This window comes from Manis pentadactyla, chromosome 4 (assembly GCF_030020395.1).
Source record: "Manis pentadactyla isolate mManPen7 chromosome 4, mManPen7.hap1, whole genome shotgun sequence".
NCBI classification, from domain to species: domain Eukaryota; kingdom Metazoa; phylum Chordata; class Mammalia; order Pholidota; family Manidae; genus Manis; species Manis pentadactyla.
This window is the reverse complement of record NC_080022.1, coordinates 93,642,961-93,660,199: the sequence shown is the minus strand read 5'-3', so window position 1 is coordinate 93,660,199 and position 17,239 is coordinate 93,642,961. Positions and strand designations below refer to the sequence as shown.

The window sequence follows — 17,239 nt, the reverse complement described above, 5'->3', positions numbered from 1 at the left end:
CCCTCTTGTTGACTCCTTTCTAACAACCCCATGTAAACGCCCTGCCCCACCCTCACAAGCACTCCTGATCCCTCTATAAAATAAAAATGAACATAAAAATATTTACTTTTGAAAATGAAACATTGAAAATAGAAATATTTTATGAACATAAAAATATTTACTTTTCTGTTTTTGCTGCTGAGTGAGTTCTTGTCTGTCTTGTCTTATTAGCATGTACATTTCACCAGGCCAGAAGTTTTGTCTGCCTTTTACTGAAATTTTGTGCCAAAGAGAGAGTGGGCACTCAGTAAACACTGCTGAAGGGGTAATTGAAAGCAATCTCAAAAGCAGATGAGTCCTTCCTTGTAATTTTTATAGCCTTTTGGGTGTGACATCATTCAGAATGATTCACTGCATACTGACAGCTGTTTTCTCTTCCTCAGTTTCTCTGCCTGAAGAACATAAGGACATTCCTCACGGCCTGCTGCGAGACATTTGGGATGAGAAAGAGTGAACTCTTCGAGGCGTTTGACCTGTTTGATGTTCGTGACTTTGGAAAGGTAATGACATCTTATTTTTTATGTATTTTTAAATTGGAAAACACTTGATGAAATAGTGTTTCTTATTCTGTAGAAGAGGGGCATGTAACTCAAGAGGTCTTGGCATCTGCTTTATGTGGCTGAATTTCTCATGGAGGTGACTTAGCCAAAAAAAACATAGTGGCAACAATAGTCCAAATGAGATGACATGTATATTTCAATTTGAAGCAGTATAAGGAGCGTCTTTTATCCAGGGGTCAGTTTTCCTATTGGTTACCTCAGAGGGCAGGATTACTATTTCCCGTGCTATGGATGCTTTGTTAGGCCTCATGTCTGAGGACCAGTTCTTCCCCTCCAGCCTTCTCTGAACCTGAAAGGTACCTAATTTTTGAAAGTTGAGAAATTTGTTGTTCTATTGCCCCTCTCTCTGTTTTGACACTTGGATAGGCCTTGGGAAGGACATGACTTACTGAAATGTTTGGGGTTGTTGAATAACCCCTATTGGCTTGGATTTCAGCAGATCCATGTTAGATTGTTAGGCTTCAGTGATGTTTGTCACATGTAAATTGCTTTTCTGTTTCCTGTCATTACTTGCATGTACACCAAATACTCGTGTATAATAGGTTACATAAATCAGCTTTTCAAAAGTTCTGGTTGTTTATTTTGAAGTGGTTGGGCATAAAGTTAGGCGTCTTGCATGTAAGAAGCCATGAAAGAGTCAGTTAATTAAGATGACTTATTTGAACCCCTGGGACATAATTGCATTAGAAAATAAGCACATAAGAAGGGAAAAAAATACATGATATTGAGAAGTTTGGCCTTATTCTTGTAATTCAGATGCTAGTATCAACAAAAGGCTGTTTGAGAATGACAATTTATTTGATTTCTAAGATTTAATATTTTGGTTATAAACTAGAAACCAAGTGATGGACTTATTTGCTTGGCAATGGGAATAAATAGCACAAACTTGAAACACAGGCCCAAGAAATTTGATGCTGAAATACAGCAAGTATGGGGAAGCCACCGTGCCCGGGGAGAAGGAAGGCTGGGTGCCTGACCTGTAGTCACTTTGGGATCTTCTGGAAGTCACCAGTCCCCTCAACCATCAGACCAACTGCCAGCTTGCAAGTCTATACCAGAGGGACTGGGTATAAGCACAGGGTTCCTAAAATTCCTTTTCTCTCTGACAAGCTGTGATTGAACTGTCTTGGGGTCCAAAAAACAGTACAATGGCAGCTAAGGTTAATAACTAAAGAGACAAATGTTGCACAGATTCCTATCTGTACACATGTAGTCAGTATAAAGCTAAGCCCTCTCCCGCATTGTCCATTGTGGTGAATTCTGCTTCCTAGTCTTTTCTGGGATCTCCCTCAGTTTTGGGTTCAGGAAATCTACCTTGAATCATAGGCTTTGATATGGATGTTTTCTTTTGGAAGTTGGGAAAATGCTGGGAAAACCAAAGGAATTTATGAAATTAAAAAGCCCAAGTGATCTACCACTTGGCATCTAACTGCCCTTTATCTTTACAGAAAGAAGAAAGATTTAGGATACAGCACCAGTTCGATTTAGGGTACTGTAAGTGTTAATCAACACAAATGAGTGGTAACTTTTCATTTGTAAGATGGTGAAGAGCATGCATTTTGGGCACTCTCAAAGGACTTATGATAATTTTGCCTATCAGTGTTACCTTTAATTCCTAGTGTTGAACTCTTTATCCCGTGCTAAAAGGGTATTCCTTTCTTTTCAAACTCATATGTCTACAAAAATTAGAATAGTTCAGAACACTTCCTATATGTTGATTTAAAGAACAAAATCATAGAAGGCTGGACAATGAATTTAGTGACTTGAACTTAACCAGGAGTCAGCAGAGAGAGCCCTCGAGATGAACTATGGCTCTTACTCTCAGGATTGTTAAATACTGACACAGGTTCCTGCCAGAAGTGGAGTGTCTGTCTGAGACTGCTGAGTCTTGTCCCTGATTTGAGGTGGGCAGTGCTTGGGTCCCCTTTCAGGAAACCGAACAGCTTCTCACTGTCCTGGTGTTTATGTTTTTGGGTAAATGTGAAAAATAATTTATTTTCTTATTAAAAAAAAGATGGAAATTTTTCTGGCTTTCTGCTAACAACAACAGCAAATAAGTAAAATCTTGTTAGTTGATTGCTTAAGACATGTAATAAACTTTCGCCCCATGGAACATTATAAGTCATTAATTATATTACTTTATGCATTGCAGCAGAATCTATAAATTTGCTCCCTTTCAGGCTGCAAATAAAGGATTTTCTATTCTGGTTAGACTGTTATTTTTGGATTAATGTTTTTGCTATTTGGAAGCATTTCCTACTGATGCCAGGGTTCTTGTTTGCGAAGTCAAAGAATGAGCTTCACAAACACCCAAGGTAGGATAGCCAGGGAGAGGCTTTTATTTAGAAATAAAGTGAGAGGAAAGGGCCCCTGGCTCACGCTGGGAGGGGACAAGAGAGCCTGGGGTGGTGTGTTGTCTAGGGGATTTATAGGCAGTTGAGGATATTTGAGAATTAAGGGTTTAGGGTGTGGACTTGTACCACCTGCCCTGCCCTCAGGGTGGGCTGGGTTGTTGTGTGTTTGCTAGGGCTGTTTACGGTGAAGTCACGGATTATGCTGAGATACCTTGCGGAACACTCAAACATTCCAGGCCAAGTTGCTCCTGGCCTTATGACCTTTAACTGATCTCACTGAAGATGTCTATATTCCTAGTCTAGTATCTTTACCCTAGAGAATTAGTGTGACCTTGACTTTGCATAATGCTGGACACAGAGTTTTGATAGGGACTTTACATTATTACATTACTTTGACTGTAAATATCTTGCCTTGCTTTTTCTGGAGGCCCTCACCCTACTCTGTCTAAGCCCATGATCCCTGTCTCACTACTGAGCTGTCTGGTGGCACATTTACAGTGCAGAAGCATGTGGGATTTTTCTTTAATGATTTCTATTTCTAGTAAGTAATAGAAATCAGGCTGCTGCGCTGTCCAGATGAGTGATGGTGTTAGCTCCTCCTCTTGGTGGTTCTGGGTGGGTCTAAGGGCCAGCTTTCCACTGTCCACAGACTTCATGTCTGTTTTTTAAGTATTGTAAAGCAACTTGCAAGTGTAAGTTGATACATTTCCTTTTATTTATTATATTGTATTTTATGGTACATATAATAAAATCTTAGTGTACAGCTTAAGGAATTTTGGTATCTGTTTACACTTATATAAAAATTGCCCAGATCAAGATTCCAGGCATTCTCACTAATGTTTGTTCCCCCTTCCCCAATTTCACTCATTCCCCCTGAGATGGTGTATTTTCTTGAATCAAAGAGGATCACTCCTGGCCAAAAGCAGTTCCAGCTGACTTTAGGAACAATAGGGCAGTTTCAGTGTGTCAAGGTTCAGAACAGACAGCATCAAAAGGAATTCAGAACACTGCTCAGGGTTGGGTCAGGGTTGGGTCGTGTTTTGATTAAGAATATGGTTTCTGGATTGGATGTCAATTTGAATTCTGGTTGTACTTCTTACTAGCGTGTGACCCTGGGCAAGTTATTTAACTTCTTTGAGCTTCAATTTCCTTATGTACAAATTTAGAATAGGTGAGAAATGAAGTAGTGTATGTAAACTGTTTAACAGAGTGTCTAGGTCCAAGGTATGTACTTGATAAATATTAACTGTTATTATTACTCTTTTTGTTACTTTCATTACAACCCTCATTACTACTGTTAATTGGTTTCAGATTCAATGGTAAACATTGGGGTTGAATTTTGAAATGAGTGCAAGAACTAATGGTAATGGAGGGTGGAGATTAGGAAATAAATTTCGCTCTTTCTAATGTGGTGTAGCATTGATCTACTTTATTTTGCACAGCTGTCTTTCTCCCTCCTTCTGTGGCTTTGGATTTCCTTTGAGAAATCATCCTTTGCCCTTTTCCAGTCATGTAGTTGGGATGGCTTAATCAGTTAGAGTATCTCATCCCTTTGACCATAGTGCTGGGTTCGGGGAGGGCGCAGGTCACTTAGGTGGGTCCAGGGTGGTGTGTTGAGACCTTTGCAGGAGCAGTTTCATTTTGCTCTCTTCCTACTGTGGAAGTGTGTGGATATGAGGCCTGAGGAGCCACAGCCATCTGGGCACCACTTGGAGTTTCACAACAGACCCAGTTCAGAGGAAGTAGAGCCGGGAAGTATCCTGGTGGCATCCTGGGAGGCTGGAATCAGCTGTGCCCAAAGTCAGATATATGTATTTGTGGATTTTCCATGACATGAATCAATACTTTCCTTTTCCTTCCTCAGGCCAGCTTTCCTTAGTTCCCTGAGCCAAAAGGGAGAGAAATCTGTTACTTGGTTTGGTTCGAGGATTTCAGTTGTGTAGATGTGTTTATTACCAAAGTTTCACACCACTTGGAGGCTGTTCAGTAGCCTCTACCTCTTCTATCATAAACAGAAAAGGAGATATGAAGACAGAGGCTTAGAAGGTCTTTGTTTTGAAGCATGTAGTTAAATAGAAATACAGTCCCAGTTTTGTGGTAAATGCTTCCTATTCTTTACCATTGGCCAAGCAGTATCACAGATCTTCAGGTTTGGAAGAGACTCTTTGCATCATCAGACATTTTTCTTAGTTTGTCTGTGCTCTTCTGGCTCCAGAAGGTGGGCGTGCATGCCTCTGCAGACTGGGACCTCGCTTCGTCCTGAGTCCCCTGGCCGTATCTGTGTACTGGGGTCATGCAGAATGATCTGAAGGTGACTTTAAAACCTCAGGGTAGAAGGGACTGAAAGAGGCACCTGTTTAGAGATAGTCACTGATTTAAACAAAATGGTCCAAGAGGTCAGAAAACCCTGCAGGATTCTGTGTGATCTCCGAGTTGTTGCTTCACTGCTTTCATCCTCAGTTTCTGCAGCTATAAATGGGATCATAATTTGTACCATACAGAATTACTGTGAAAATGGATTAATTTATGTAAAATGCCCGGCCTGTGCTCAATATATGGTAATGTGAATAATTTAGATCCAGTCTGGGACCAGTAGTTTGGGTAGATGCAGATCATTCAGAGCTCTGAATGTAGTTAAGTGTAAGGTCAAAAAGAGGAGTATAGTTGTAGTTTCTTGAAATTCAGTTTATTTGGTTTGACTCTTTCTGGTTAAGAGTATTGAGGACATTTTAATGCATGTGTGTGTACATGTGTGCATACACATTTATGGTTATTTGCATTGTGTTTTCCTAGGTTTTTGTGATAAGAATATATTTCTTCTGTGTGTATGCATAGTTCAGTTGAGAGATCTGTAGTGAACTTTCACCGAAGGTAGCTGATGCCTTAACACTCATTGATTTTTTTCCTCCCTAAGATATAAAAATGAGCAATTAACTACATCAGATTCAGGATAGAAGATGGTTTAGTTCTTCAGCGCCTTATTAAATACATCACCATTTAGAAATAAATTTGAGCTTGTTGAGAAAATCAAGGGGATACATCGTGAACTTAACGTGGAAAAAGTCTTTAAAATTGTTTGCGTAATGGAAATCCCCAACTGTCTATACTGTCTCCACTAAGAGGCTTTAGCATCTGCCTGCCCCCCACCCGCCCGCAACCCCCATAGCTTTAATCAGCTCTCCTCTTCAGCTCACTGTGAGACTTTGAGATCAAGTAAATGTGGGGTTCACCTTCCCTCTCCTCAGCCACTTATGTGGGAAAGTTACTCACCATCTCAGTGTTTGATCTATAAAATGGCCCTGATCGTGATCCCTACTGCATAGGATTATAATGAGGACTGTGAACCCTATTCTGCCGTGATCTGCACAACTAGCACAGTGAGAGGAGGAGGCTCAGTCCGTGGTTAACTTCTCCTGAGCAACTCATCCATCATTTCTTCATTCTGTTAATGTTTGTGTGCTTCCTGTGCCAGGCATGTGCCAAGTGCCTGCTTACTCAGGGTGGACACGCAGCTTCCTGCCCTCAAGGTGCTAGTAGAATGCAGGAAACAAAACCAGTAAAGCACAAATAAACGAGATAATTACAACCAGTGATAAGTACCACTGAAGAAATAAAGAGTAAAATGGTGAACTACTGGAGGAAAACATGTCAGACTGGGTGGTCAGAAAAATCTCTTTAAGATGCATGCAGACCCAGTGGGAAGAAGATTCGAGTACTGCTGCATGCTTACTCAGATTAATATTTAAATAATTTATAAAGCATATTTTATATAGACTCAAGTCCTACCTTTGGGGCTTGGGATAGTCTTTTAACTGCAGTTAAGGAATGCCCCATATTGCAGAAGATATCAGTAATTAAATAAATCATTACATGACAGCATGCTCAGTGTAATAACTGACAAATGGAATGACGCTGTGGGGAATGCAAGAGGAAGGGATGCGTTAAGGAAGGTGGACATGTGGTTAAGGAAGGTACCTCAGAATTTATTGGACAGCTAGGAGGGGCTGCTGCAGATGCATATTTATTAGGTGCTTACCAATGCGTTTTTTTATGTTACCATTTTACTGTGTCCTCACAGCAATGCTATGATGTTGGTATTTATCTCCATTTTATGGCTGAAGAAACTGTCTCACAGCTATTCAAATGAGTCATGGCTTGAAGGTGTTGGAGCATGGAGCTGAGACAATGTTTGTCTAACTTCAAAGACTGTTCTTAATGACTTTACTGCACTGCTTCCAAGCAGAAGTGGGAAGCACTATCTAGATAGAGGGAAAGTCATGCAAGAAGATATGGAAGGGAGATCCATGCAGAATGTTTGGGGCTCTGCAGAGAGTCCTCATAGCTTTAGTGTAAGATGCACTGGGCTAAGCTGGATCTGGAGGTTCAACAGAGACTGGGGCCAGAAGTGAGGGTTCTGGGGTCTTGCAGGGTCTACATGGATTCTGACGAAGGTCCAGTGAGTGGTTTTTAACATACACGGGTGACCTACTGTGTGCTTGAGCTAAGCATTGCCACCGGTGGAGCTGGGCAGAACTGTTGTTATGCTTGTGTTTGGAAAAGTAGGTATGAGACTGAACCTTGGGAGTGAAAACTGAAGACCTTTGCTAGAGCAATAGCAAGAGGGACCCAGAGTTGAGAGCTTATGGGCATTTAGGAATTGATGCTTCCCATGAAAGGGTAAGGAGAGGCCAGAGAGAACGTTGACTCTTCAGCTGCTCCTGGATGAGACAGTGTTTTTTTTTTAATGAATGTAAAAGAATTCTAATGACATTGACACTCACTTTCTGTAGTTATATTTTGCAACCCAATAGGCATTTTATCTGTTTTATTTTTCAAAGGTTTTTACTATATTTGACCATTGCTAATTTTCCCTGTATTTCATTTTTGATGTCTTTTGCACTTGCTGATTATTTAGTAGAGATTGGGTGTCTGGTAGAACACTTAAAAGCTTTCTTTGGGTTTAATTCTTTCTTTTAAAAATTGAAGTTTTCTTTTGTAATAGGAAACTTTCTAGGAATATTTGTCTGTATTTCTGAGGCTGTGGCAAAAAATCTATGCTGATTAGTGCATATGTTCTTATTCCCAGCATGGCTGTTGGGTCATGTCTCATGGCAGCATCGCCAGAGATCCTTAACCCTGTCATTTTGGCTACAGGGAAAGTATAGTTTATCCAAGTTACACATGGAGTTCACTGAGTCTAATTTCTCCAATAAAAAGTTACTGTGAATGTGATGATTGGGATATCTACCAACAGGATTAGTTAAGTCCAGTGCGTGGTATTATAGTAGCTGGTTACTCAAATACATAAGCAGGAGTGATGCAAAACTCTTGGCCTTTAGTCCTTTAATTGTTTTGCCTGTGTATTTCCTCTCTACAGGATCCTTTAGAAAAGGAGGGTGATATTTTCCATATTTTTTCTTCTTCTTTTTTTTAAATGGCTTATGAACATCTTTAGGAATAAAGGAGGGCTGGTCTTTGCTTTTCATGCTCAGTGAGATGAGTGGTGTGGGGTGGAGCTGGATAAATACTCTCATCTACACGTAATTAGCATAGGAAGTGTGCATCGGGAGTGTTACAAACACCAAACAACTACAGGGAACAATACTTGGCAGTCACTGCAGCTGTGTGAAGTCCGACCATGCAAGCTTCCTCTGGATAGCTTTTAGTTTTCTGAGTTGTTTGTTTTCTACCTAAAGTGCCTGTGATATTGGAGGACTGCATTGGAGAAATATGAATTGATTATGGGCCTTTCTATGGTTTGCCTCAGTGCCAGTTATAATGTCCTTTGGGCATGAAAATTCCAGCTGAATCAATGTCTGAGGATGAATAGTGTCAGGACAAGCCAGTGCATAGAGCAGACAAAAATCATTAGGTTAGAATAAATGAATGGCATTTACACCTTCCAAATATTCCCCCTGGAAGTGTGTGCATGTGTGCACACAATCGATTTCACTAACTGTGCTTGGTGACCCTAATGTAGGCTTTAACTTGTTGGTGCTCTCCTCCTGTGTCCCTAGGATATGAAGGACAATGCTTGCTACTTCAGAATAGATAGGCACCTCATAGATAATTACCACTCTAAGTTGTCTTTTGAAAACTGCCTACTCATAATTCATCTTAGACAAAATGATCACATTAGAATGGTTCTATTATGATATGGGAAGGTATAATTCACCATTTTTATTGGTTTGTCTAGGTCAAGTTTTGATAATGATTGATAGTATTAGCTGTGGATTCGGTATAGTAATAAAGAAAATGCATACAAGGCCAGAGTCAATGTGTATTAACTCGGTGTGCGCTCCTTAGATCTATAAAGTGTAACATTGCTTTAGCAAAATCACTGATGTTTTTCTAATAGCCTATTAGATTTTTGGGAGGGAGCAGCAGAAAAATATGAGTGTATTGATTGCCAGATAATAAAGTACAATTTCTTAGGGAATTAGTAATTTAAAATTTCATGGCATTATATTAAAACTACTATTAAATATAATAAAAGGGAGATGGGTTAATTAGTACTGGTCTTTCAAAAAAACTGCTAAGGAGTTTTCACATTTATTGTAATTTGGATTTTGGTCAGTAGACTGTCCCTAAGATCTTTTCAAGTTAAGTATGCATATGTATTTAGGTAGATTAAAAAAAACATTATCAAACACATGTATCGTTTTTCCTACTCTGTGTTGGGTACATAGTTGGACTCCTTTCTACAGTATTTCAAAGATTCCTAGTTAGAAATTTCCTAAGTAGCAATGGCTTCAGTTATGGATAATGAATTATTTAGAAAATTATCACTACTGATAAATGATAATATTTCTTAAATTTTCTACTCATTGACCCTGGAGCAGCATAGAATTAATTTGTAGCTCTCCTATAGGACAATCCTTCAACCATGTTGAAAAAGAAGATTCTCTTTTTTTTTTTTTAATTTTTTTATTTTGATATCATTAATGTACAATTACTTGAACAACATTATGGTTACTAGACTCCCCCCATTATCAAGTCCCCCCCCATACCCCATTACAGTCACTGTCCATCAGTGTAGTAAGATGCTATAGAATCATTACTTGTCTTCTCTGTATATACTGCCTTTCCCTTGTCCCCCCCCACTACATTATGTGTGCTAATCGTAATGCCCATTTTCCCCCTTATCCCTCCCTTCCCACCCACCCTCCTCAGTCCCTTTCCCTTTGGTAACTGTTAGTCCATTCTTGGGTTCTGTGATTCTGCTGCTGTTTTGTTCCTTCAGTATTTTCTTTGTTCTTATACTCCACAGATAAGTGAAATCATTTGATACTTGTCTTTCTCTGCCTGGCTTATTTCACTGAGCATAAATATCCTCTAGTTCCATCCATGTTGTAGCCAATGGTGGATTTGTTTTCTTCTTATGGCTGAATAATATTCCATTGTGTATATGTACCACATCTTCTTTATCCATTCATCTACTGATGGACACTTAGGTTGCTTCCATTTCTTGGCAATTGTAGATAGTGCTGTGATAAACATAGGAGTGCATATGTCTTTTTCAAACTGGGCTGCTGCATTCTTAGGGTAAATTCCTAGGAGTGAAATTCCTGGGTCAAATGGTATTTTTATTTTTAGTTTTTTGAGGAACCCCCATACTGCTTTCCACGATGGTTGAACTAGTTTACATTCCCACCAGCAGTGTAGGAGGGTTGCCCTTTCTCCACATCCTCACCAACATTTGTGGTTGTTTGTCTTTTGGATGTTGAACATCCTAACTGGTGTGAGGTGATACCTCATTGTGGTTTTAATTTGCATTTATCTGATGATTAGCGATGTGGAGCATCTTTTTATGCACCTGTTGGCCATCTGAATTTCTTCTTTGGAGAAGTGTCTGTTCAGCTCCTCTGCCCATTTTTTAATTGGATTGTTTGCTTCTTGTTTGTTGAGGTGTGTGAGCTCTTTATATGATTTGGATATCAACCCCTTATCAGATCTGTCATTTATGAATATATTCTCCCATACTGTAGGATGTCTTTTTGTTCTACTGATGGTATTCTTTGCTGTACAGAAGCTTTTTAGTTTGATATAGTCCCACTTGTTCATTTTTGCTTTTGTTTCCCTTGCCTGGGGAGACATGTTCATAAAGAAGTTGCTCATGTTTATGTCTAAGAGATTTTTGCCTATATTTTTTTCTAAGAGTTTTATGGTTTCATGACTTAAATTCAGGTCTTTGATCCATTTTGAGTTTGCTTTTGTGTACGGTTTAGACAGTAATCCAGTTTCATTCTCTTACATGTAGCTGTCCAGTTTTGCCAACACCAGCTGTTGAAGAGGCTGTCATTTCCCCATTGTATATCCATGGCTCCTTTATCGTATATTAATTGACCATATATGCTTGAGTTTCTATCTGGACTTTCTATTCTGTTCCACTGGTCTGTGGCTCTGTTCTTGTGCCAGAACCAAATTGTCTTGATTACTGTGACTTTGTAGTAGAGCTTGAAGTCAGGGAGCGTAATTCCGCCTGCTTTATTTTTCCTTCCCAGGATTGTTTTGGCTATTCAGGGTCTTTTGTCATTCCATATGAATTTTAGAACTATTTGCTCTAGTTCATTGAAGAATGCTGTTGGTATTTTGATAGGGATTACATTGAATCTGTAGATTGCTTTAGGCAGGATGGTCATTTTGACAATATTAATTCTTCCTAGCCAAGAGCCTGGGATGAATTTCCATTTATTAGTGTCCTCTTTAATTTCTCTTACATGTGAAGATTCTTAAATGAAAAAAAAAAACCTATAATATCCTCAATTCTTTCCCTTTTGTTTATAACTTGCTCACTCCTAAGAATAATTTGGGATGTCATTTTATAGCAATACATTTATAGCAGGGCAAGTAATGATTAAACATTTAAAATTACAAGAGAGATTAGAAGCTATTTAGTGGAAGGGACACTATCATCATACAAGCTAGTTTGAGGATTACTTTACCTTTCAGCTGTCCTGAAGTCAAGAAAAAAATTACTTCAGAAATTGAGCTTCTTTGTGCCTGGTGGAATTTGGAGAAAAATGAAATAAACTGACCAATAATTTAAAAAAGTATTATAGAAGAAAACATATGGAAACACAGAAAGGCTACAACGGTGACCACTCAAATATCCACTGTTCAGAAGTTGTTAACATTTGACCATATGTGCTTTTTTATGTACTTCTATTATATATGCAAATACATAATCCTTTGCTATCCAAAAGTTAGCTTTATACCACTTTGCTTTTACAAAATACCTACATATTAGTGCCTGTTTTTGCTTGCTGAAAGAAATCTGAAGAGGATTTTCATTTTTATGCGATGATAATTGCTTCTTTGCTTTATGCCATTTTAGTTTATGAAAGGTTTCATAGGATCACTCTGCTTTGGATAATGGGGGGAACCTGTATTGCCATGTCTGCTGAACTCTTTCAAAGTAAATTATTGATTAGCATCATGACATTTGTCTCTTGAATACTTCATGTTTTTATGGCTTTCAAAATAAGGCTATTCTTCTATATAGTCATATTAAGTTTTTTACACCTAACAAATAAATAACACCTATAATGCCATTTAATATCTAGACCATACTCAGATTTCACCAGTTATCCCTAAAATATCTTCATAGCTGTCTTCTTTGACCAAGATTGAATCAATGATCAGATATTGTATTTGGTTGTTGTGTCTCTAAAATAGAAGAAAAATGTTTTCTTCTGCAGTTTTATACATATTTTATTCTGTGTTTAATTTTCCAATAACCGACTTATCTGTTAAGGTGATGATCCTTTCTAGTTTTTATTGGGCTTATAACAACTGTTCTTTGAGTTTACAATAAAGCTTGAGTTTTCTATAACCTAGAGCACTTTTAAAAACTATGACTACATTCACTATAGGGGGGGCTCAGTGAATGTTTCTGTAAAAATCAAATTAAGTCCTACAATTGTTAAACAATCTAAAAGTACCTTAAGACTATATGTACCAAGCTCTGAAACAGCCATTCAGAGTTATCCATTATGTAACCATATAGAGCTTAAATATAATGAATATACTCTTATAGCTAGAACAAATCAGTAAAACATGTTCTTTTGTTAAAGATACTCTTCAAGAATCATTGAATCAGAGGACCTTGAATTCTAAGATTTTCATCTGCCTAAAAAAATATCTAGAAAAACATTTAAGTCATTTAGACCTTGTGAAGAAAAGAAGTTTTCTGATCTAGGCCTGCCCCAAAGAACCCTGTAATGTCATCATTTAGAGGGTGAGATGTCACATTTTTTTCATTTCCATGGAGAGTTTACCCTAATATTATTAATTTAAGGATGACTTACATTTCCAGGATATTCTGATCTAGAGGTTTCACTGAATTTTTTCCCTTACATTGTATTATACTTAATTTTTTCTTAGATATTAGGTTTCAAGGGATATAATAGTTACATTTTTGAAAGTAAATTTTGGGAATAGATTAGAAGAGAATAAAATGGTTTTTAGAAAGATCCTGTATTTCAGTGGTACCAAATGTCAATTTTGAAATTGAAACATGAAGATCATGTTTTAATTTTATCTACTTAGTAGCAAATAAATTGAAACAAGAGTATTTTCTTAAAATTGGGTGGATTTCCCTCCTCAAGTATTATTGTTTTATGTTCAGTATGGAGTGAATTACTACATTGACAAGAATTCCTTAAATTCAAAAAATCATAAATTTTATAAACATTTTCTTCAGATAGGGCTAGAGTGGTTGTAGTTTGTTCAGAATAACCTTTTCTTTATTTGTGTTGTTATTATATACTCTTGGTTAAATAAAACCTGTCCTTAATTTGGGTCGTGTTGATAATATAATAATTATATCCTTCTCTCCATGAAAATTTTCCCATGTAATCCATACAACTTTCTTCCACATTCTTTCTCTCTCTACTACCAGATGATCTAAAGGAATCTGGAAAACATTTCATTCCCTGTTCTGAATTCTAGCAAAATCTTTTGGTAAAGTTGACAATTCTTTTTCTGAGACAAGAATCAAACACAGTCAGTCAGTAATTTCCCCCCTTTCATTCTGCATTCATTCTGAATGTTTCATGAAAAAGAAACTTTTAGTTTTGTTACAGAAAATACCAATGTCCAGATTTGCCAAAAAAAAAAAACCCCACAAATACTGACAAGATTAACAACAGTGAAACAGCAGTTGAAAAAGTGCTGAAATAATCTCTTCCACATGTAATATCTTCTGCTGTTCCTAAACTTGCACTATTCATTGTCATGGAGAATATGTTACTATACCTTTAAAAGATTCAACAAAATTCAAAATCCGTATTTAGTTTATTTAGGTTTTCTAAGAAGAATAGTAAAATAGGAATAATACTAATTTAGTGCATACTAAAGGCAAATATTTTTTTGGCTGAAAAGAACAAAAGTATCACATTAGCAATTTAATAATGCCAAGGCAGTCTTTACTTTCATAGATAGCTTCTTTTTAGTGGATATATTTACATTTGTGAAAGTTTATTAACTCTTAAAATTTGATCTAAGTGGACGTAGGCATGTAGGCAGTCAGGATTTCAGTGGTGATATCAGCCAGTTAACCAAGAAAACTAATTTAGGGAGAGAAGGAGTGGCTCCTCGATTTCCTCACTATAAGTCAAATTATTTTATCTACTTAGTCTAGTTCCCAAGGAGAAGATAATGTTGTATATAAGGTCTTCAGCATAATGCCTGACTTATGAGTGTGTGTGCTAGAAAAATGTTTGTTTTAAAAGTGTGTTTTAACATAATTTATTAGACAGAGGTAGTTCTCTTCATATGTTTACATATTGCTCCTCTTTCCTTAAATGAAATTTCTTTTTTTCACTATAGTTTGTACTGTGTAATTTGCATCAGTTTGAGGTCAGAAATATAAATTTAATCTCTGAGGAACCAAACAAGAGGAACGAAAGCAGCTAAAATACACAAAACATTTACTGCTGGTTGCTCAGTACCAATCAGTAGCCATGTTATAATTCATCCTCTTAAACTTATATATAGGCTGAATTTAGACAATTGCTAATACTTGGTGAAAATTAGTTTCATGCAGTTTAATCTGATCTTTTGGTTGTAAATGTCTTATAAAGAAGACAAGATGATTGTTTTAAAATGAGAAGAGCTGTCAGTGTAAATGATGGAGTTGATATTTTCTATATGGCTTTTTTGTTTTTGTTTAAACTAGAACCAAATGAATATATGTTGTAGGGAGTATGGTTTTCCTTTCACATAAAGGGGAAGTTGTAAACCAGAGCAGTATTGCTTCTTGTTTCTGTCGTAGAAAAAAATGATTGGAATTAGGAGACCTGGGTTTGCGTAATAGAGAGTTCTCTAATTCTGTCTCTTAGGATTGCTTGACCTCTTGTTTGATAAATTATCTCTTGGTTAGTCAACAGAAATTTAGTGTTGACTATTTATTTGAAAATCCAAATTATCATGAATTGGATTTGCTCTACTAGGCTGATTGTTAATTAGCATAAGGTCTGTACTCATCACCCTGATTCTTTGTGAAGTTGAATTTCTACATTGGTAAATGTATATATGCTGGTAATTACTGCTTAATATTATATCTGCATTACCAAATTTTAATTTCCTCCAGAATAGTGATTTGTAATGTCAAAGATAGGTTAAATTTTTTACTAGGCTTTTTTTTTCCAGAAAAGAAACAATATTCTATAGGAATTAAGGTTAAGAACTTCGGAAAATATTTTTTGCTGCTCCCCAGGTTCACCAAAGGTAATACCCAAGGTGGCCCTATCTGGCATGCTTTTCATATTTCATTTTACAAGTATCAAAACATTTATCTGCCTCAAACCATAATATTAAACCCTGAAAATCAATAAAAAATGGACATATTCTTTGAATGTTTTTGCAAATACTTCAAAATCACATGCAAATGAATTTATGACTTTGTTTTATGCAACTGTGTCACACAGTCTTTGAGGAGATCTGTTAAGACCAAGTCTAATGATAATTTATTCTTCTTTGAAGATACACTTTATGAGTGCAGGGGTAGGCAATGACTTACGTTTTACTGATGTTCCCTTTAATTAATTCAGTTTCCCTTGATCACATGGAGAATTTGAAACTGATAGTTGTTTCCAATTTAGCATTTGAATACTCAGCTAGACTCGTCTTGTTCAGATTATTGAATATTTTAGTTAGTAGTTCTGCCACTTTAGCATATATTTTTTGGAATGATAACTCTGAGACTGTTGTTTGATTACCAGAACATGGGGAAGGATTCATGGCCATCCTTGTGGCTGATGATAAGGTTTTATGTGTCTTCAGAATGTATTTTACTTTTGAAAAAAAGACTTGCACTTTTGCCTTTATATTTGGAAATTGCTCGAATTATTAGATTTTTACAGTAATAAGTAAAAATCTCATTTTCTTTATTAGATTTCAGTCAACTTTTGAGATACAAGTTAGTTAACAAGAGAAGAAAACTTGAGAATGAATCAAAGTCCTGTCTATTAGTTATGCTAATCTTGGTAGGCAATTTAAATTAACTATTAAAGTAGTAATTTTTATTTTTAGGATGTCTGTCCTGCAGGGAAGGTGCCACTTAAAGTTTCAGGCATCTTTTGATCAGCGCATAAGTATGTTGGATAGAAATTTCAGCAATCCACTTAAAATGTGGTGTCCCTGTCTTGATTTTTGGTTCAAGCAGAAAGTTGATAGGTAAAAATTCATAGAATAGTATGTTCTCTCTGCCCAATAGTTCTCAGCTTTTCTAAATATGGTAAATATAACCCCTTGTTTCCAGGAACATATCAATGTTGGGATGTGTTCAGTGGAGTGACATAAATCATAATGAATCACGTGTCTATAGCTCTTTAAGATACTTTTGCCTTCTTTAGATTTCTCGCCTTGTAATTCCTGGGGGTCCCTTAGCTCTTGTCAGCTCCTGGGTAGTCCTGTAGGTTACGGCGGGTTTTTCTGTCATCCTGCTCGTTACCTGCTCCTCCTGGTGTCATCAGCGTTATCCGTGAGGGTGCTCGTGAGTGTGCATGGGATGGGCTGATGCTCCAGAAGACTCCATGCTTTTCTTCCGGTGCCGGTGCTTCCTAGGCGCCCCTGTCAAGAAAGGCCGTTGGGAACCACTAGTAGTGAAGCCCTGGAGGCCCAGCTGGGCCTTCTGAAGCCCTCGGGGCCGCAGAGCCGCACTGCTCGGGCAGAGTGAAAGAAGACTGCCTTTCTCAGCTCTCTCAGGGCTTTTCACTCTCGTAGAGCCTGTACCCTCCTTGGGCTGGGCAGGGGTCCCTGGGGTAGAAACAGGAACAATTG

At 37.5% G+C, this 17,239-nt stretch overlaps 1 protein-coding gene across 4 annotated transcripts in view; it reads left to right on the top strand.

The window, feature by feature from the left end:
- VAV3 (vav guanine nucleotide exchange factor 3) overlaps nt 1-17,239 on the top strand; it is a 390,975-nt gene that overhangs the window by 89,144 nt on the left and 284,592 nt on the right. For all 4 annotated transcript variants that reach the window (XM_057500482.1, XM_057500481.1, XM_036895319.2 and 1 more), the window contains exon 2: nt 423-539. In XM_057500482.1, coding sequence (XP_057356465.1) covers nt 423-539 — 117 coding nt within the window. The remainder of the gene's footprint in view (nt 1-422; nt 540-17,239) is intronic.